General features: G+C 35.2%; 1 protein-coding gene across 1 annotated transcript; it reads right to left on the bottom strand.

Annotated features, from left to right (window-relative positions):
- Positions 1-7,794: 7,794 nt before the first annotated feature.
- On the bottom strand, positions 7,795-9,702 carry LOC106435379 (soluble inorganic pyrophosphatase 1-like). Its single transcript, XM_013876256.3, has 9 exons — positions 9,581-9,702; positions 9,189-9,318; positions 9,047-9,075; positions 8,886-8,951; positions 8,679-8,786; positions 8,514-8,579; positions 8,294-8,414; positions 8,114-8,195; positions 7,795-8,013 (listed from the first exon to the last, which is right to left on the bottom strand). The coding sequence occupies exons 2-9, from the start codon at positions 9,316-9,318 to the stop codon at positions 7,971-7,973; spliced, it is 645 nt and encodes a 214-aa protein (XP_013731710.1). The 5' UTR covers positions 9,581-9,702; the 3' UTR covers positions 7,795-7,970.
- Positions 9,703-22,973: the final 13,271 nt, after the last annotated feature.

Genomic DNA, 22,973 nt, shown 5'->3' with positions numbered 1-22,973 from the left:
CGAAGAGAATTGCATCCCATTGTTTCGGAGCAAGCCGAATGACTGTCCCTTCATCAACCCGCTTTTCCTATTCCCCGAAGACGTGATCGAGATGAGGGATCTCCTCAGGAATGGTCCGTTTTTCTGGACTTTCTTTACGCCGAGGCGAGTTCGCAAGGCGTTGAGACTTGTGCATCCTGATCTTGGAATGGGCGTAGAGGCGGATAGTGATTCTGAGTCAGATGATCCTGCTTCTTGCGATGTTCCCGTGGAGGAGACGAACGTGAGGTCCTCTAAGGATAAAGGCATTAATCTTGGTGATATAGAGTTTTCCGTAGATGAGTCTATTCTTCCAGGATGGGACCCAGACCTTGCTTATGGTGATGGTAGTGGTTCGAGCGAGGTACCTATTCTGGATTTTGACGAGTTCTTTGCCGGTTTACCCTTGAGTTTCGATCCTCCTTCGTCCAAGGATGAATTGGGAAGGTCCAAGGAAGTCGCGGAAGGATCATGCATAATCAACAGGGTTAGTCTCTTTCTTCTTTAGGAACTTTGCGGATAGAATCATGCGCTTCTTTTTTTTACGTTTCAAGGCAGAGAAAGCGGAAAAGGACCTTGCACGTATGCAAAACGAAATTTTAGAGCGAGATTCAAAGCTTGCCAAGGATCATGACAAGGCCGTCTGTCGAGCGGAAAGGAGAGGTAGGAGAGAGATTGTCGAGGTGGTGAGAAATCGTGCTTCTCAGTTCCAGACCGAGTATGGAAACCTTATGGAGGCTTATTCCTTGGTGGGCAATTTTTGCGAGTGTCGTGGTTCAGTTGGTACCCTCTGGAAGACGCAGACAGGTGACTTTGTTTTCAAGGATGAGATGGAGACCATGGAAGGTGGCATGAAGGATAATGCCCATGCTAAGGCGCCTATTTCCCCGATCGACGGGAGGATTCAGAGATTCTGGGATCCCATACCGGTTTCTCCCGATACAGAGGAGGTCACGACCGAGGTTGCTGGTGATGATGAGGAAGTGGACTGTCCCGCGGATGCATTCAGAGTTTCCATGTCCGGGGATTTTAACTTTGATCTGTGAGGATCGAAGTTAGCATTTGACAGGAAGAGGTTTCCCCCTATCTTGTTTTTATGGCCGAGTGTGGCCTTTACTATATGTATCTGGCCGAGTGTGGCCTTTATGTTGAGACTTTGTGTGTGCATGTTTGGCCGCTTTGTTTTTATCGGGACTGGCCGTTAGTGGCTTCAAATCCCTACCATTCTGCGGTTTTTGTATATGATGAATATTTATCGAACTACTTCGTTCTGAATATGTCTGAAATAAATATGAGTTGTCGTCTCATATTTAGTCCTAACGAGACGTCCAATCTGTTGGTTTGCTCGAGATGTGAATTTTTGAAAAAATTATATGCTTATTTTTACGAAGTTTCATAAACGTTAAGATATGGACGGATAGACATATTTTAAGATCTCGTATCATTTTTAGATATCATGTCTTGAGATGTTAGAGACCAGTGTACTGGGTTTAGGGCATGACCTAGGTTTACTTTCGGTTTTGAGGTTTGTGCGGTGACTTGCCGGTTATCGATTTTCCTGTTGCGATTTCAATCTGATTTGTACCGATTTAAAGTCCGCGATAGGTTCTCGCCTTATACGACTTGTATGGTATGAATCAAGCATCTCCCTAGAGACAATTTTTCAGCCAACTGGAAGTGCTTGACCAAAATTTGGATTTTTTTTTATAGTGCGCTTTTTTCCTTGTGTCGGATGTTTGAGGATCATTTCTTTTTTGAGAAGAATTATCAGGGTGCGTTTGTTTAAGACGGCTGATGTGTTCATCGGGGGCAATCGACGAGCAGGATGTAAATATTCGTTGAAATTTTATGGTCGCGTGTGGACATTTGTTCGTATAGTCTTTGATTCTAACTTTGGCGACGTCTCGCTGTTATTTCGAAGACTATACATATGTTTTAAGTTCTAAAAGGTTTGCGAATGTCTCGCGATTTGGACCAGATACGGCCGTTGACAAGAATTTAATGTTTGTGGAGATTTGTTGCATGGCTGAAGCGTAAAAGTTCGTAAAATGCCTATTGTAATAAAAGTTTTAAAAAGCTCGAGTACAATAATGCATGCTTTAAAACGTGGAAGTATACGAGTACACGTACCCACTCCCCACCCCCTTTTAAGAGAGGGGATAGCTGAACTCGTCTTTCGAGGAGCTGCCTGCGTACCCCTTTCGAGGATCAAGCCATCTCGTAATTCTAATTTATGCCGCGAGTGTTTTTACTCGGCGGTTGGTGCTCTGTTGACCGCCTTAATCGTGGTAACTGTGGCAGGGTCGATGTCTTTGTCCGGGTTTTTCTTTTCCGGTAGAGCGACAGCGTTGACTTTGGAATCGGGCTGAGTTTCGATGTCCGAGGCGTTTGCTTCAGTAGACGATGTCGAGTCGTCTTTCTTTGAAGTGTTTTTGGCCGAAGGCTGAGCTGACTTCGTGCGTTTGCGTTTTACCATCGCGGTAGTTGTAATTTGTCTTAACTTATGCTCTGCGACCCCGCTCTGGGTCAGGAATTTGATGCCCAGGTGATATGTAGACGAAACGGCTTTCATGGCGTTCAGCCATGGGGTTCCCATGATCACATTATAGAAGGCAGGATGATCGACCACCGCGAAGTCGACAATCTTTGTGACTTCCTTGGCCATGACTGGTAGCCGGATTGATATGAGAGTCATTGATGTTTTGCCTGAAAAACCCGTCAATGGTTTTGGCGTTGGGGTAATTTCCCCGAGTTCGATGTTCATCGTTTTGAGAGTGTCACAGAAGATAACATTAACCGTGCTCCCTGTGTCAACGAGGACTCTTGCGACCTCCAGATCTCGTATGAGAAGATCTATGACGAGCGGATCGCAGTGTGGTTGATCGATTCCGCCGGCTTCGTCTTCCGTGAAATTTATCGAGTTGCTTTGCCATCACGGGGAGGAGACCATGTAGGCCAATTTGCACTTGACTCGGCCTTTCGCTGGTAAGCTTTGATGGCCGAGACCGTGTTGTTGTAGTACTGTGATCATCCGATGATCATGTTAACTCTGCGACGATTGTTATAGTTTCCTTTGTCGTCCAATATCCTTCCGCATTTATCCCCTGCTTGATTTCTGTGAAGAGAGTTTCTGCGGGTGGATTTTTGTCGGTCTTTGGAGGACGATCGGTCTCAAGGATGAGATCTTTAATGCTGGCTACTTCAGAGAGCTCTCCAGCTAGTAGCTTTGCGGCCAGTCTCGCTCCCAAGACTTTGCAGTTAGTCGTCGAGTGTCCTCGAGTCTGGTGAAACTCGCAGAAGGTGTTTTCGTCATATCCTGGATTACGAGTTCATGAATTGCCTGAGGTTCTGCCTTGTTCCGAATTGACTGCGTAGTTATGCGCCCCTTGGAGTTCTTCCCCCTCGTTATGGACTTACTTGTTTTTCTTTTTAGTCTTTTGGTCCACATCTTTCGAGGACGTCTTTGTCGGCTTATGTTTTTGCGACAAAACTTTCGTTTCTTCTTCGATTATGATGTAGTCCGTCGCTTTGTGAAGGGCGTCTTGGATCGTTCGTGGTTTGTCGAGGGTTATCCATTTTCTGAATTTTGACTTGTACCAGAGCGTTTTTATGAGTGTGTCTATGGCCACCTTGTCGCTTATTCCGCTAACCCTTGACATAACTAGCTTGAATCGTCTTATGAACTCACGGAGAGGTTCATCTTCCCTCTGGGATAGATTCCAGAGATCGACATCAGATGTTTCTCTATCTATGAACATAGAATACTGTTTGAGAAATTCCAATGTGAGCTGGCGGAAACTTCCGATGGAGTTTCGCTTAAGGCGTGCGAACCATTCGAGCGCCGCTCCTTCCAGATTTTTGACGAACAGACGGCAGTAGCCGGCGTCTTCTTGCTCTCCTTAAGTCTGGCCCTTCCCATCGTGATATGGAAGGCTTGAAGGTGCGCTTTAGGATCAGTTGTACCATTGTATATTGGTACTTTGAGTTTCCCCGGGTTGGATACCTCGGTATCAGAGATGGGAGTAGTGAAAGGTGTTTTCCGAGCTCCCTCAAGTAATCTATCGATCTCTGGGGCAGCTCTGGTAGCATGATGGATCTGGGATTTCACGGCCCTTACTTCTGCTGCAGTTTTAGTTATGTAATCACGAAGGTCGCGTATGTCCGATTTTTCGCCAGCAGATTTCCGAGCCTTTCGGCGTTTGCTGCGAGTAATCTCGGTTTGTTTTTCGGGTAACTCCTCCTGTTCGACCCAGTAGAGGTTTTCCTCTTCTTCTGTCATAGGTTTATCAAACGGAGAGTCTTCCCGAGCCGATCGGCTTCTTGTTCTTCTTGGATGTATGTCAGCGTCCTCTTCTGTATTGTTGGAAACGTAGCTGGGATCCAAGTCGACACGCTCGACTTCATCGATCTCTGTGTCCTTTGCAGGAGGTAGAGGGTTTTTAGAGTTCTGTTTGTCAGCAGGGGATGTTTCGCTGGGGTTTTGACCCGAAGGACAATGTTCCAGACCTGTCGAGTGGAGCTGTGAAGTCGAGTTTTCTTCCGCGGATTTTCGTAGATCCGCAAGGGAGGACTGCAAGGGTTCTTGCCGTTAAGGTTTCAACCTTTTTCGTCAAGGCATCCACGAGTTTGTCATGTTCTTCCGACTTCTTTTCGTAGGCAGAGAACATCTTTTTGAACTCCTTGAGCGTTGCGGCGTTAGCTGTTGCGTTGGCCGCAGAGACGGTCGCTTGGATTAACTACTATCAGGTCTAATGTACTACTCTTTCTGCTTTGATTAGACTAAGTGATGCACTTATGAATGTGTTGTACTAGTAATGTGTCGGATTCAAACTTGTAGTTTGGTACCTCTTTTTCAATGATTGTGTGTTTGAATATATGAATATGTGTTCTTAAATACAAATCGAGCAGGTTGTGGTCTAATAACAAATTTTAACAGCTATGAAAATCTGACAATTAACTAATAACATCTGTAAAACCGTTGTAAAATAGAAAATTGAAAAAATCTAATAGTTCCATATGATAAACAATTATAGCCTTCGAATTATGCTATTGAAATAACAGATGTAGCAGGTGGAAACAATGCTATTATAATGTCAACAATATAACAGCATCAAATAATACCGCTATCATATAACATCGCTATAATAGTATTTAAAAAACCGCTATAATAAAGGGGGACCTATTATAGCTAGGGCAGACATAGCAGTTCATAATACGCTATCTCAGGCATATGATAGCGGTTTCCTCGCGCTAAGAATGAAGGTTGTTTTGTAGTGAATCTTTGTGATACTACATAAAAAGGAATTGAGCAGTAAAGAGACAAGATTCAAGGATCAAATATCAATTTTATTAAGTAAGAGAGTTGGGACTACAACATATTTGTTAAAGAACCCTAGTTCTAACTCCCTAACTTTATAGTTAAAGTCTTGAATAGTTGATCCCTTGTTTTAGGATTTGAAACCCCCTTTTATAGGTTGTCCTTAGTCGAACATTATTTAGGTCCTTCCATATCTTGAAATATGCAAATATCCCCCTTTACCGTAAAAACCAGGCCCATGAGCCAGAAATCTTTGAGGCAGGAGAAGAAAGCCGACTTCCTGCTCTGAAGCAAGAGGAATGGTTTCATGGATTAATTATCCTCAACAATTAACAACTAAGGGGAATGGTTTTTTAATCTCTATTAGGTTCGATAGACACAGAATGACCCTGGTGTCAATTGGTTTTTTGTTTTTGATTTCAATTTATTTTGTTATTTCGTAAAACCTAATCGACGAAATAAACAAATGAACATAAAAACTTTGACTTTTAAATTTTAGTCGTTTAAAGCATCAGCTTTTGTGTAGACGCCTTAATACACTAAGTTGTGTTTGATTTTCTTTTTAAATCCCAAATTTTGTTGACAGAGCAAAATTAGAAATACCGTTAAGTAAACTAACAGAACTTAAGAACACAGTTAATTAGTCGTTAGAAACCATGGTTAAACAAAAGAATGTCGTTTTGTAAGCTTTATTTTGAATAAGAGAAAATAATCATAAAAAGCCTAACTTGTAAAATTTTAGCCATTAAAAGCACCAACTTTCACTTAGATAGTTTAAAGCACCAAGTTGTGTTTGTCTTTCATTTTTAATCTTGTTTGTCTTTCATTTTTAATCTTGAACTTGTGTTGACTGAGGCAAATTAGACACATTGTAAAGTGATTAACAACACATAAAATAAGTTTAGTTAGTCTTTAACAACCTCGGTTAAGCAAGTTTTCTGTTTTACTCTCATTTTAAATCTTGAAATGTTTTGATTGAGCCGAATTAGACACACTATTAATTAGATTAACATAACTTAAAATAGATTTAATTAGTCATTAATAAGTATTAAGCAAGTTTTCCCTGATAAGGTAATGTTTATATAATTAATTAATTATACATTAATTTATAAAACATATGTGTAAAAATAATGTTTTGATAACCAAAATTTATACAGTTAATTATAAGTAATTTATAAAAATATAATCATAAAATCATTTTGATATCAGGCAAGACGAGGTATGATAAGTATAATGTCTTGATAAAATAGAGACGAAGAAAACAAACAAAACACTAGGAAACAATCAATGTACATATTGTATAATTTAAAGTATATTTAATTACTTATATAAATATTATTTGATCAATGTATAATTAGTTAACCATTGAATAAATTAAAGTAAAAATAGTTTACTTAACGACATGTTTAATTTGGCTTAGTCAACAAAACTTTGAAATTTAAATTATAAGTCAAACAGAATTTGGTGTTTTAAGTTGTCCATGCAAAATTAATGCTTTAAATAGCCAAAAAAAAAAATTAAAAAAAAATTATGACCATTTTCCCGATGAAATAAACGTTAGTTCTGATCCAAACTGAAATCAACCAACCAAAACCTATATGATTAAACCAACATGGAACATTTTTCTATCAAAGAAAACACATCAAACATTTTATGATAAGATTTTTCTTGAGAATGATATAAATAGCCAAAAATATCATTAGTACGAAAGGATAAATTATCAAATCTCACATAAAATATTAAATTCATTTATTTAATAAAAAAAGTTTCAAAAATTAAAAAATTGATAATTATAGTTACAAAACAAAGTACTTTAATTACTACGAAGGTTAAAATATGTATAAATTGCATTGAAATTCTAAAATGATATTATTTATGTTACAAGAAAAATGTTCATGAAAGTATGAAACGGAGGGAATATAAAATATTAAATAATCTAAAAAACAATGATAAATCAATTATATTTGCTATCCATTATCTTTGAGATGGAAAGTATAGGCTAAACGTTCACCACCTTTTCAGCTTTCAGAAAAAACCGTTCACTACATCATAGATTCATAGCTATATTTAAGCTATGACAATGGATGAGTTGGGTGTATCAATGTCCTTTCTAATGAGATTTTAAGCTTCTCTAGTTGTATTTGCGCTTTCAGATAAATTAAAAGGTGTAGATGATAAATGTTGACAACACACGCCGGAGTTACTTACTGTTATTGTACTGGGCCAAGACCTGTTCGGGTGGGCGGCAGATCCGACTATCTGCTACTCTAAAGTTTCCCACTACCTGACAATTTCTTCTGATTCTACAAATCTATTTGGAATTTGGTTTAAGAAGAAATGAAATAGAATCGGGAATATACTAAAGTGATCGCGATCATTCATTTTTATAAATAAAAAAAGATCTGGTTTTCTTGGAACGAAATCAAAACTTTAAAGGGATAAAAAAAATCCAATACAAATAAGAGAAAAAAAAAACTCAATTGGGATTAATCTTCAGACAAAAGATCCCCAGAAGAAAACAACAACAAAGAAGCTTTAAAGACAAAATATCAGAACAGTTTCATGAACAGTGCTTTATTCAAAATTCAAATATAAGACAAATTCTTGCTTTTTTTTGGCAGGAATAGTCCTTTTCTTATCTTCTCAGGGTGTGAAGAATGTACTCAGCGTAAAGGTCCCTAGATGATTTCAAGAACAAAATTTGTCAAAACATATATAATTTTAACAAAAGGATATATAAAATAAGAAAATATCGAAGGAAATAATAAGAAGCGTTACATTGAGTACTGAATAGCTTCAACAGCAGGACCATTCGGTAGAAAATCATTTACAGCAACTTCCTTGTTCTCATTCTTCTTGTCTGTAAGATTTTCGGTTAAAGATATACAGCAAAAAGCAGTGGTTTATTTCGTAACGAGAAGAAACTAAAGATTGTATATATTGAAATATTAAGGATACAATCTTCAAAGAATCGCCGAATTTCAGTAAGACGATGAGGAGGAAGTTCTTTGATGTCAGTGTAATGCTTATACTCAGGATCATCAACACATACCGCAATGATCTTGTCATCTTTTTCTCCCTTTTTTACAAAACAGAAAAATACTCAAGAGTTACTCAGATTGCCTACACAACTTATAACCAAAAGGATCATTTTATAAAACAGAGATATGAATGTTACCTGATCAATCATGGGCATTAATCCAATAGCTCGGGCGCGCAGAAAACAACCTGGAAGTACAGGCTCCTGCATGCACAGAATCAATCAATCTCACTAAGAATATATTGATCCATATGGTTTATTTATTTTTGTGTGTGTGTTTGTGGTGAAGATAAGACTTAAAACCTGCATGATGACTAGCACATCCAACGGATCATTGTCTTCGCATAATGTGCGGGGAATAAAACCGTAGTTATGCGGATACACAACCGATGAATAAAGGATCCGATCAACCTGAGAGGACAAATCAAATTGTTACGAGTTTTCATTTCCTTGAAAATACCAGATCATCATCTCCTTTTTACTCCAGGTTTTGTCTTCTTTTTCTTTTACCTTGATTAGTCCTGTCTTTTTGTCAAGTTCATATTTGACCTTGCTACCCTTTGAGATCTCAACAACCTGATTTCATTCAAAAACCATAAATGATTCATTTCAGATTATCTTTTGTGATCTTACCATCAATGGATTATCACATCATCAAGCATAAGACTTACCACATTGAAAATCACTGGAGCTCCAGGTCCTGCAGACAATTTTCATTTTCCCAAAAATAATTTATAGTTAAAAAGACAGACAGGCTCAAAACACAATATGTTTATATTTTTTTTTCTTAATAAGTAATTAGTGATTTATTACCGATTTCAAGATCATGCCATGGATGAGCAGCAACCGATCTCTTAGATAAAGATGAGAGGATCCTCTCGTTTAAACGTGGAGTTGGCTTCTGAAGCTTCCCAGACTGATTCTCTTTGACCTCTTCACTCATCTAATAAATAGCAATTCAAGAACACAAATCAAGATTCTGTGACTCGAGTTCTTTGAGTTCACCCGCTAAATTAAGTCATGATCTTTAACTAGTGATGATGTATATGACTCAAAGATCTAACGTCAAAATCAAGATTCTACTACGATTAATCAACAAGACCCTATCACATTTTGCTAACCATCTACCATCTTCAACCTAAAGCATTAAAGATCGAAAAGAACCAATAAAGTTTGAGATCTAAGAAGCCAAAAAAAAGTCGCACCTTGGAATCGTGTAAAGAACAGAACAATCTTGCGAAAAGTAAGAAGAAAGAACAGTAAAGCGCGTGATCTTCAACTGCGAGCCATGACGTTATTTATAGAAAACGAGAAAACGGGTTAAATTCTAAATCAATTGTAATTAAAGTTATTAACAAGTCTAGATTAGTTAATCACCGTTCGATCTCTCTAATCATGGAGGGCCCACCGTAAAACACTAATCTCAGTGTCTGAACGATTCTCCAGCATAGACGTGGCTCTCTCGCTTCAACTATATAAACTTAGTAAGAAAAGCTTAGAAAAAATATTTTATTTATGTTACTGTGGCTATCAACAATTTCGCCATGAGAAGCTAGCTGTCGAGATGCGATCAGAGCGTCATTCGCGGAGCTTTTCTGGATGGTAATATTCGTTTTCGCTGGTCAAGGCTTCGGTATGTCTTATGGAAAGCTAACCGGCCACACGTTCTGGTCTAGTGGCTGCATTTTTGTCTCATGCATTTACATTGTTCGTGGCGGTTTCTGTAAGAACAAACGTTTCAGGCGGTCATGTTAATCCTGCGGTTACATTTGGAGCTTTCATTGATGGAAGCATAACGTTGTGAAGAGCTATCCTTTACTGGATTGCTCAATTACTCGGAGTAGTAGTGGCTTACTTATTGGTCAAGGTAAGTATTGATGGGAAGGAGATAACAGCTTTTTCGTTCTCTTATGGAGTCACACCGTGGACCGTAGTCGTATTTGAGATTGTTATGACGTTTGGGTTGGTTTACACGGTCTACGTTACTGCCGTGGACCCCAAGAAAGGTGACATTGAAAAACTGAACTAATGCGATAAATAAAACCAATCGGATTGGGCTTAATAAGAATAAAAATAGTATACTTCAATTCAAAGGAATATATGTCACTCAATATACCATAAAATATGTATCTGGACTAATCAAGTTTCTTATATCTAAAATCAAAGTTAAAATAAAAACATATGATTCATAGTAATGTTTTATTTATTTTTATACATATAAATTACGGGATGCTTCAAAACATACTTATAAATAAAAATAAAATATTGACTAATTGTTACAGTTTATTTCTTTTGTGAAACATATATACATGAGATTTCAAAATATTCTCGTTATATTTATTTAAGTAATTTTTAATCGATCTAACACTTTACTTTAATTTTCTATTTGATTTTCAAAAAATATATATAATGTTATACATAATATTAATGATATATATTTATATTTCTAAGAGAAAAAAAAAGTTTATATGAAAAGAACAAAACTAATCAAAATTTTCATTTATTTAGAACAAAAAATATTAACCACTATTGAGAGAGTTTGATGTTAATTATTCTCTAGTGGTTCTATTGTGAGTTCAAGTAATGTGGATGTTACTTTTACCTATAGACAGATATGAAATTCTGAGAATCATAAACATTTATTAAATATTTAATGAAAAATACTTTTTCATAATTTACACAGTAACTTATGTCAAGCAGAGTCGGATCTGGAAATAGTTGTACCGAGATATATATCACAAAAGGACTTTATATGCCACTTTGCTCTAGGGGTTGGACGGATCCATAATTTTAGTATCCGGATCCGTGTCTTCCGGATATCCGGGTTTTATATATCTATTTAGATATTGTATTATCCGCAAGTTTTGGATATGCAAAAAAATAAAAAATTATAAATAAGAATTGTTTTTTAAATACTAAAATTATAAATATATACAAAAATTTATAAAATTTTTATAATATATAAATGATTATAAAAATTAAATATAATAATGTAAGACTAAATCTATGTATAAATATTAATATATCAACTATAATTATTAATAAAATTTTAAATTTAATATTAAAAAAAATCTTGATATCACGATCAGGATTCGACATATCCGACATTTTACTATCCGAATTTGTATCCGGACACCCGGGATATTCTGTTATCTGAACGGATCCGGAGCGGATCTCGGATCGGATCTGGATCCCGAATAATAATTCCCAACCGTAATTGACAGGTCTATGCTCAGACCCAACCCTGGTTTTACCCCCTCTTCTGTATTTAAGTAATTAATAAACAAATTCTTGAAAAAATTCCCAATATTTTTAATTAAATTAATTTGCACGTTTACGTATTATGTCACGTAAGATATCATGTACAATGAATGTTATTGGAGGGCATATTCGTGAGATTCTGCTACCATGGTGATAATAAATCAAATACATGTGACCCGCCATTATAAATACTACCGTGATCTGTGATATATATACCCTATTTTTTTTGTAACTTGTGATCTGTGAGATATGTTATGGATAATGAGTGGTGGGTTGGTCCATGCACGTTCTAAAGTCTATTCGCGTTTATGAACGGAATTTCAGTGTCCGGGGTTTTCCTCTAAAACGCGTTTGCACGTTCAACCAAGTGCGATCGATGACAAGATTAAGGTACTCCGATACCAGTTTATGTATTATAAATCAAATGTCAATAATTTATTTTTATTCCGCCTTTAAAACTTTTCTTTCCAAAATGTACTTATTTAAAAACAAAATAATATATGATTCTTATATACAAAATAATACTATATTATTAAAATTGAAAAGTAAATTTCCTAGACATTATGTGTAAAATGAATTAAAAAAAATTATTACTTTCAAGAAAATAACGACATGGTTTAGTGAAAAATGTGACATGGCTTTTTTCATCATATATATTATGACATGTATAATTTTAATGATACTTCGTTTTAGGTATTTGTAAAATAAGATAATAGCTAAATTTGGTTTAATGATAATATTTTGGGTAAGATTCCTAAAACAAGCTAATAGCTAAACTGGGTTACATACCAAAAATTTAAATAAAAATAAATTATTGCTAATATACTGAAAATTAATGTAATTACAAGTATAAGAAATTTTCTATGTTAAATTAATATTAAATTTAAATGTTTAATATAAATATTAAATTTTGGAAAAATTAATTGTAAGTTTATTTTAATAAACACAAACTAGTATAATTTTGATTAAAATTTATGTACAGAGAAGCTTAAATTTTTTTATAGATAGTTATTTTTCATCATTAATTTTAAGTTTATTTTAGCAAACAAAAACCACGAATAAAATTAAAAATTTGCGTATTCTTAAGTATTTAAAATTAAAATTAAAATTAATAAGTTTCATATTTTTAAGGGAATATATAAGATATACAATATAAAAATATGACATAGCTTAACGTATAAGAATATTTATATTTTAATTTACGATAAAAATTAGTAAATTGTGTATGAATATCTATATTTCACTAAAATTATTTTTTTTTTAAATACAAACTATTATGGGTATTATTAATATTTAAAATTTTATGTATAGTTAAATATTTAAAATATATTTAGATTCATAAATCAGATTTTAATTTTTAATTTTGAATATTTTAATTTTAAAATATTAATGATGCATATCGCACAAAAAGTAACCTAGTTATATAGCTTAAGCGGGATGAAGTTTATATTTTAGAATTTATACAGATGTGTCAATAAGATTAGCTTTTGACAATAAAGATAGACGTTGTAAACCGTGTCATTGTAACTTCCGTCTCATATTTCTTTGTAACACGGTTTACAATATTATAACAAAGATTTTAATTTTAACAGTATTTTTATCCAATTGGACCATTGATATATTATATTTATTTATCTAGCTAACAAATTAGTATTCTTTTTAGAGATCTAACAAACTAGTATTGTTATCTAAATTACCACAATTTATATATTTTTCGAAAACAAAATTTGTATATATATTTACCTTAATAGTTAAATGGAAACATCTTTACTATCGTGAACATGAATATTGTAATTATAACAACGTGAGAAATATATATATACAAGTAAATATATGTATATTTCTTATTTACATTAACTATTAATTGAAAAAAATGAATTGTTTGAAATAAACACTGTTTAAATATATTGGGCCTAACTATTGATCAAATTGTAGATTTGTTGACTGTGTAATTATCAAATGAGTTATTGTTGGGTTCACCCCCTAGAGTGAACTTTTAGGTTCACCAACCAATAGAAAATTGTCATTTTAAATCTAGTATCTTTTAATTAAAGAAACCAAATAACTTGGCAAATTATATTATTTTTTCAAAATAAAATTTAAAAATAAATAAAAATAATATATAAAAAAAGAATTCAAAAAAAAAAAATGTGTCAACAAAACACTAAACCCTAAACTCTAATACTAAACCCTAAACTCAAATCCTAAACCCTAAATCCTTGGGTAAACCCTAAATCCTTGGGTAAACCCATAAACCCTTGGAAAAACACTAAACATGTTGTCAACAAAACACTAAACCCTAAACCCTAAACTCTAATCCTAAACCCTAAACCCTTGGAAAAACCTTAAACCCTTGGGTAAACCCTAAACCCTTGGAAAAACACTAAACATTTGGATAAATTCTAAATTATAAATCTTAAACACTAAACTCTAAATCTTAAAAATAAAATATTTTTTTAAAAATAATATTTTTTTAGAACTATTGTTATTTTTATTTATTTAATTTTTTATTTTTTATTTTAAAAACATAATATAATTTGGCAAGTTATTTTGTTTCCTTAATTAAAAGATACTAGATTTAAAATGACAACTTTCTATTGGTTGGTGAACCTAAAGGTTCACCCTAGGGGGTGAACCCAAGAAAAATTCTTATCAAATCACTCATTTAGTAAGTTCAAAATATAAGTTAGATTAACTTTTATAAAAGAAAGAATCATAGAGCGATTCGAGATTTCGCTCTGATTGGTGACATGAGTTACACTTGATTATGTTGGAGTTAGAATGGATTGATTTTATTTTTTTTTGAATTAATATTTGAGTTATAAGCAAATATTAACTAATCTACCGATATATCTATACTATTAACTAATCCTACCGATATCTAATACTATTATTACATAATTGATATATCTATACTATTAACTAATTCTACCGATATATTTATACTATTATTTAAAAAATTATTTTCATATATATATTTATCATGATATTTAAAATATGTTAATTAAATTATATCGATAATATCATAATTATGTTTATCTTATATTTAATTTATGATTTTAATGATTAATATTATAGTCAGTTTTTCTGATTCTTATTGTTAATATTGATCCAAATACATATTATTACAATATTAAAATTAAGATTAAAGGTTAAGCATCATTGAAAATATATTTTGTAAAACATAGATTGTATACCTATGTTCAATATTTTATATATTAAACAATCATATTTCTAACCTGAAATTTTAATTTGCATTTGTACATAAGGAACATCAAATTAGCTTTTTGACCTGTAAAATCACAAATGTTATCAAAATAATATATTAAAAACCAAAATATTAAAAAATATAAATTAGCATGTAAAACTATGTTAAAACATTAAAGAACATTAAAAATTTGACAAATAATAAACGTAATATAAATATAGTCTAAGAGAACATAGAGATAATGTTTTGTAATTTATTATTATATTATTTTTTTCTCACTGCTTTAAAATATAAATTATAGTATTTTATCTTCCTAATTCGATATTACTATTTTCTGATCAAAAATCTACATACCGTATAAAAAAATTAAACAAAAGAACATAATTTAATTCATCGATTACCCACATGATTATTAAAATTTTATAATTTTTAATATTAATTTAAAATTTGTATCAAATTTAATAATTTGATATCTATATAAAATAGTAAAATTAAAATTCGTTAAGCATATATATATATATATATATATATATATTAGTCCGCACAAGATGCGGACCATCAACTAGTATTTTTATATTTCTAAAAGGATGTAATCATATATAGAGGAAATACGATTCATGGTTTTTGTATAATCGGTTTTCTTTTATAACTTATATACAGAAATGTAATTTGGGTTGTCGGTCTAATAACTAATATTATATTGCAGTTTGAAGAGTGATTGTTCCTTTTGAACCAGGTTAACTTGCTTTTTAACACTAAAACTAGGTGTTTTCCTGCACCATGTGCAGTTATTTTTTTTATAAATCTAATTTATATTTAAAAATAAATTTTATTAAATATTATAGATTTTACTATTTTCTTACTAATATTTAATATAGATTTGATATATATTAAATCAATTTGTATAAAACTAATAAAAATAATATAAAATTGTATAATTATCAGATATTTAACCTAAACAATATTTATAAAATTTGTAGATATATAAGACTAATGATCTTACGATTAGATATATAAATTTTTGAAAATTGTAGAAACTTTTGAAAGCCATAGTAATAAAAATTGTAAAAGTATACAAAATAATAATATTTCGAAATTTGAAATGTTATATATGAATATATTTATTTTACAGATGATGTATGAGCTATTATCATATTTTAAAAAAGTTTACACAAAAAAGTATCAATATTAAATGTAATATATGAATTATTACCATATTCTAATAAGTTTACCAAAAATATAAATCAACATTAAATGAAATTATCCATGTCATATTTTTCTGGAAGCCACGTCATCAATTTCAGTAGTCATGTCATATTTGTTTTGTGAAATTGATTGTAGAAAAGACATGTGGCAAAATCACTTGGCAAATATAGTCTAGGGGATACTTTCCATTATGAAAACATCAAATAATACAAAGTAACAGTGTAAATCCAAAAAGACAAAGCATGGGCATAAAACATTAACAAATAAGAAATTTTAGCCAAATTGGATAACCTGCTGCAATATAAAATTGAAACCAATCTTCCGTAACTACACTATTGGCTATATATAACAAAGGCTCCTTGAAGAGCAGGGCAAGGTTGAAACATCACACAGGGCGAGGTTGAAACATCACACGCCATTCAAAAAATTCCTAATCATTGAGATGAGCTTTTGATGGAAAAGAGTTTAATAGATGGCCAAGCAAAAGGTTTAGATATGGCACCTACTAGATCATAATCTTCGCTAATGAAAATTATGGAGTAAATTTCGCGGGATTGAGCTTCATGTTGTATCTCAGAAGAGTGGAGAAAGCTTCTTGCAGGTGAGATATATGGTCTTCGGCATCTAAGGACTTGACCAACATATCGTCTATGTAGACCTCCATGGTCTGGCCGATTTGATCTGCGAACATTATATTTACCAACTTTTGATAGGTGGATCTTGCGTCCTTTAGGCCGAAGGACATGACATTGTAACAGTAAATGCCCCTACACGTCATGAAGGATGTCTTCTCCTGGTCTCCAGGATGCATGAGTATCTAATTGTAGCCGGAGAATGCATCCATGAAGCTCATAAGCTGGTGCCCCGCTGTGGCATCCACGAGTTTGTCGATATGCGGCACCGGGAACGGATCCTTTGGACATGATTTGTTCAGGTCGGTGAAGTCTATGCAGACTCTCCACTTGTCGTTCTTCTTCTTGACGACTACTACGTTGGCCAGCCATTCCGGGTACTGGACTTCCTTGATGAACCCGGTGTTCTACATGTTCTTGACCTCTTCGTTGATGATTTCATCTCTTTCTGGAGCGAACTTCCTCCTTTTCTGTCTGACGGGCTGATGTAAAGGATCAACCTGGAGCTTGTGCACAATCACTTCAGGATCGATTCCCGGCATATCCTCGTGGGACCAAGCAAAGCAATCCGAGTTAGATCGGAGGAAGTCTATCAGTCTTCGTCTTAAACCTTCAGCGTGCCCAAAACCTATCTTCAAGTTCTGTGCAGGATCCCCTTCGGTTAATGGAACATCATCCATTTCTTCGACCTCTGGCTCTTCAGCATGTGAAGCCTTAGGCCTACTCTGTAATTGCTATAAGACTTGGGTCTTTCCCTTTAGAGTGGTTTGGAAGCAAGATCAGGAATTTTCCTGATCTCCTCTGATCGCTTTAATGCCCCAGGGAGTAGGAAACTTGACCATTTGATAGAGCGTCAAGGGAACGGCTCCCATGTCGCGAAGCCATGGTCGTCCAAGTATCATGTTGTATGAGGACATGCAATCGACGACGAGGAATTCAGTAGACAAGTTGATTCCCTCGGCGTATACTGGGAGGATAACCTCTCCGAAAGTTTGTTTGACCTCTCCACTGAATCGTATTAGTGGGGTGATCTTTCGTGTCAACGTGTTTTCTTCCAGCCCTAGGTCATGATAGGCAGTCTGGAAGATGATGTTGCTGGAACTCCCATTGTCCACCAATACTCTTTTTATTAGGCAATTTGCTACAGTGAGCAATATGTCTAAGGCATCGTGGTGGGGAGCTAGGTGATGCGCCTCGGATCATAGATCTGGGCCAGGATGATGCGACCATGGCTGAGCCAGATGATGCGACCATGGCTGAGCCAGATGATTCTTCAACAAAAGACAAACCATGATGAATTAATGGTGAGCATACTGATCTAAAATAACTGATGAGACTGAGGACGAGCTGAAACAGAGTGTGGACGAGCTGGAACCAGCTGAAGAGAGTATGCATGAGCTGAAACCAGCTGAAGTGAGAGTAGATGAGCTGGATGAGCTGAGTGAGCTAAGTGACACTACTTTGGAGCTGGATGAGCTAAGTGACACTACTTTGGAGCTGAGTGAGCTAAATGACACTGAAGATGGAGGTGGTTTAGCTGCTGGGCGAAATGGGCCTTGTTCAGCCCAAGGAAAAGTTCATAAAAAGTGCAATACGGGTTTGTTTTTTGCCAAATTCTATCAGCTCTTTCGTTAGTCCATTTAAAACTCATTCTTATCAAGAAATATCTGAATAGAGTCAACAAAGAAGTCCTGGTCGTGGGTTGCATTGATTTCTTCAAAGTCAAGTCAAAATTCAACATCTCGGTTATACAAAAGTCTTTAGTCTTAGTGTTTGTTTGTGTTTTCTAAGTTTCTAGTTTTCCACAATTTCATTATGTCTTTCTTTGACTATTTCTACTATAAATATGTAATCTCATTCCATGAATAAGAATGATTTTTTTCCCCTTTTATGAGTTTATCTCTTTGTTCTTTGTAGAACACTTCTTGTTTCTTGTTGAGTTTTCTCCAAGTAAACATTCTCTATTTCGTTGGACTTGTGCGTCATATCAAGCAATGGTTAGAAACCCTTCTTCTGTTGGACTTGTGCGTCATATCAAGCAACAACTGAAGTCTGGTAGTATCAAGAGACTTTCCTTCAATCCACCAGTTCTTCCTTTTGGGGAGTTCATATCCCCGTAGTAGGGCATATCTAGTGGTATCAGAGCCACTTTAGCTGGTTTGTTTTCATTTCATCTTTCCATCTTCTCATCTCTTCACAAATTTCTTTTCTGATTTCTTGTTGGATCTGGGCTGTTCCATTACTCCCTTGTGATCGCCAGTTATTAAAAAAAAAGAAAAAGAAAAAAATAATGATAAAAAAAAAAAGAAAAACAAGAGTACACTTTTTTGGCTTGAATCATTTCCGAAAAGAAATCTTGGGGGAGTGGTGGAAGAGAAACCCTGCTAGCTGAAGAGAAACCCAGTCTTAGGACAGTTAAGGCGGATCCACGTAAAAATCTTTTCATCTTTCTTTCTCTCTTTACCCTTAAAAGTTGTTTTGGGTTTTGATTGCGGAATTTTGACTATCTATCATCCTTTTGAACCAGTGAAAAGAACTCTGAATGATCACCTAAAAATCGTGAGCTAAACACTTTGAGAGTGTGAGAATTTTTATTTGGTAACTCTTTGGTTAACTGTTTTTTGGGATGTTTGGACTTCACAAGAAATCAAATCAGGCTTCAAAACCACAACAAGCTTTTTTTATCCTTTTAAAACTGTGTTTGAAAAAGAGCAATTAATTTTTGGAGATAAGAAACAGTTTGCTTCTAATGGATTTGATTTTGTGCAGAAACAAAGAAACCAAAGGAAGAGACAAAACATGTTAGATGATGATGAGAAGAGGGTCAGAAATGGTGATCGTCCCTTCACCAAAGCCAAGAGAAGCAACTGTGATATGCTTGATCGGAACGAGCTTTAGACTTAAGAAAGTTTGGAGAAGATGTTGCATAAGACAATTTTTGCTATTCAGCAACTCAAAAAGAAGGGAAACCCAACACTTCTTCTGCACCAAAACAACATAATCTCAAACAAGGTAATCTTTCTTCTCTTTCAAATTCCAATTTGAAAACTAATGAGATCTCTTTTGATAAAAGCAAAGTTGTAAAAACCACAAGAAAAGCTCATTCTACCAGGTGCTTCAAATGCCAGATAATCGGTCATTATGCTAACAAGTGCCAAACTCAGAAACCGTTGGTGACTTTGGAGAATGACAAAGTTGAAACCGAGCTAGAAAATGAAGAACTTTCAGTCCCATTGCCGCTTTTTGATGACTTCACAAATGAACCAATGGAGGGGCTAGATGAAGAACAAATCCGTGGTCATCAAGCAAACCAAGAAGGATCTCCTTCCATTCAAAAACCGGACCGAACTCAAGGTGAGCATTGTGATGATTATAATTCTTTTGCTTATAACCCTTTTCCTTCTAATGTTACAGATTTGAGGACAAATCTTTTTGAAGAAGGAGGGAATGATGTGCCCCAGTCCATGGATTAGTACATGGAACCAGCTTCGCATGGAGATCAGGACGTTCTGAACAATTCAACTAAGGTTCATCCATCCAACCGTACAGATCAAACTGACCGAGCCGTGTATCGGATCGACCCGCGTACGTCCGGAATGGAGCTAAGGCTGGAACCACGTTCAGACAACCGAACTGACCATACCAGAGCTTGTCTTTCCCGACCATCTCGACATTCTAAGGACAATAGACGAGCCAGACTTAGTTTGGGTCGTGAAGAACCTGAAGACAGACATGGATTCTCACCCGGCGGACCATCCGGACAGTCCCGTAGGAGTCCTTATCGTTACCGCCGTGCATCTATCAGGTTTGGATGAACCTGGACAGTAGCCGAAGGGTTTCCTTGACCAGAACGTGAACCGAAGGGTCATCTTTGACCAATCTGCATGGAAAACTGAGTCTTTGACTCATTAATAATATTCTAGTCAATGTTTCTATTTTCTATGCCTTGTTTTTCCACAATTCTCTTTAATTCTCTTTGACTACAAGTAGTATAATTATGTAATTTCTTCCATGAATAAAATCAGTCTAAGTTTGAGTTTATTTTGTTTCTTCTTTTCTCTGAGTGAGAGAGAGAGATCTTTAGCTAGTTCATTGGTTTGAACCGGCTTGTTGATTTGGTGGTCAGCCAATCATCTTTGTGTGTTGTTTGGGGGTTAGCCAACACATTCATTTATTCTTGGGTGGTTAGCCTTAGATCGTGGGTATATCAAGAGTCATTCCGCACCTCTTGACGATCCTTTCAATCCATCTCAGTTCCAGAAGTGCCATTGCCTTCTCAGATTATATCCAACACCCTTTAGGGCATATCACTAGGACTCTCTCCTGCTCCTTCGCAGTGAAACTTATCTCATCCGTGCCCAGGAGCAGGCGCTTTGTTTTCCTAGTCTCGAGACAGTTCACTACAAGAAAACATAATCTTAACGAGGGCGGTTTTCCTCGTGAGTTCGTCGTAAATGAGGCTTTACGACGAATTAGCGAGGAACCACGTTTGCTCGTTACTCATCTGCCGTAACAAATATTTCCTCGCTAATTCGTCGTAACTTAGCGAGGAATATATTTCGTCGTAAAGACGAAATAGATCATTTCGTCGTAAAGACCACGTCAATATTCCACGTAAGGAGGTCGCTATATTTCCTCGTAAATACCTCGAAACGAGTTCCACGTAAACTACACGTAAATACCTTGAAAGTGTTTCCTCGCAAAATACACGTAATGACCACGAAAAAATTTCCTCGTAAAATACTCATTTATCTTTCCTCGTTATTTCCTCGTAAATGTTTTCTCGTAAAATACTCGTTTATTTTTTCTCGTCATTTCCTCGTAAGGTTTCCACGTAAATAGGTCGTACATTAGCTACGAATTTACTTCGTTTTTATTATTTTACAGAATTTAAAAATATAATTAAAAAATAATTCAAATTATTTAATTTATTAATAAAATTAAAATGTAAAATAAAAATAAATCAATATGAAAATATTTTATATATAAATAAGTTTTGAATTTATAATACAACAACCGGAAAAGAAAAAAACTAAGGGTCGTTCATCGCCTGGTAGAATTCATCACTCCTCCTCGTAACATCCGCCTTGTTATGTACGTCGGATGACTCACCTCGAATGGGATGTTGTTGTCGCATGTTCCTCAACATGGACTCCCATTCCGGATTTGTGGCCGCTATAACGTCCAAGAAGCCCTCGACTCCACCCATACGAGATTTTGTCGCGGCCAACTCGTTACGCAGCTGAGCGGACTCTCTACGCATCTCAGTGACTTCATCATCCCGTCGCTGACCATAAGACGATGTCGCTCTCGGAACATCGTTGACGGAACCAATCCCCAACGTCCGTCCCTTTTTTTTAGGGACAACCTTAAAAACAAAAAATAAATATTGTTAGTAAAAATTTAAAGTTATATTAAATGAATAATAAAAAATTAAAATTTTTGAAAATTTACCTCTTCGTAAATCTTATCCACTTCAAGTGTGGATAAGGTGACGGGTAATCCGTCGGTAGACTGCTGGGTCAGCTGAGTCTGGCGGTCTTCAACCCGAGCAATCACATCATTGTAGATTTGCTCGGACTTGCCATCTACAAATACACCCGCCTTGTTCTTGTGGGTCCTCTCGTAAAGTTCCATAAGAGACGGGAGATGTCCCGTCTCTTTGGCCTAAAAAACATTTAAGAAAGTTAGAATAAAATATATATATTAAAAACTTTATTTAATAAAATATTTAATTACCATTTCCAAACAGACACCGGCGTGGGGTTTTTGGCCCGTAGTGTGAAGCATCGGCCCGTTTCCGTGCTCATCGACCGTGTTACGGGAGTTAGAGCAAGACTGGGCGATTCTAATGGAATCAGGAAGACGCCAATAACGGATGAGGCTATCCCACACATCCGTGGTGAGCTCAGCGGGTTTGCCACGCTCATACCCCTTCACGATCCAGTCACCCTTCCAGTTTGAGACCGTGTCCAACAAGCGAACTTTCGCCTTCGCGTTAAACTTCTTCCTCACCCTCTCAGTGATCCACAAGGCCCAATTATATTTTTGCTGTTGGAAAAAATAAATTAACAATTAGTTTTTTAGAAAGTATATATATAAATCATGAAAAAATTAAAGTATATATAATTAATTAATAGAAACTTACAGCGTAAATTTTGAACCACGTCTTTCTGACGTAGTGAGGCGTCTTACTCCAGTTTGGATGTGCCATGGAGAAGTAACCTTTGATCGTGTCGGTTACGTCCGATGCAAGACAGTTGTCAACCCCCCACCTGGAAAATACAAATT

This window comes from Brassica napus, chromosome C2 (genome assembly GCF_020379485.1).
Source record: "Brassica napus cultivar Da-Ae chromosome C2, Da-Ae, whole genome shotgun sequence".
Classification (NCBI taxonomy): domain Eukaryota; kingdom Viridiplantae; phylum Streptophyta; class Magnoliopsida; order Brassicales; family Brassicaceae; genus Brassica; species Brassica napus.
The sequence above is the reverse complement of the archived record's forward strand: the minus strand, read 5'-3'. Positions and strand labels throughout refer to the sequence as shown.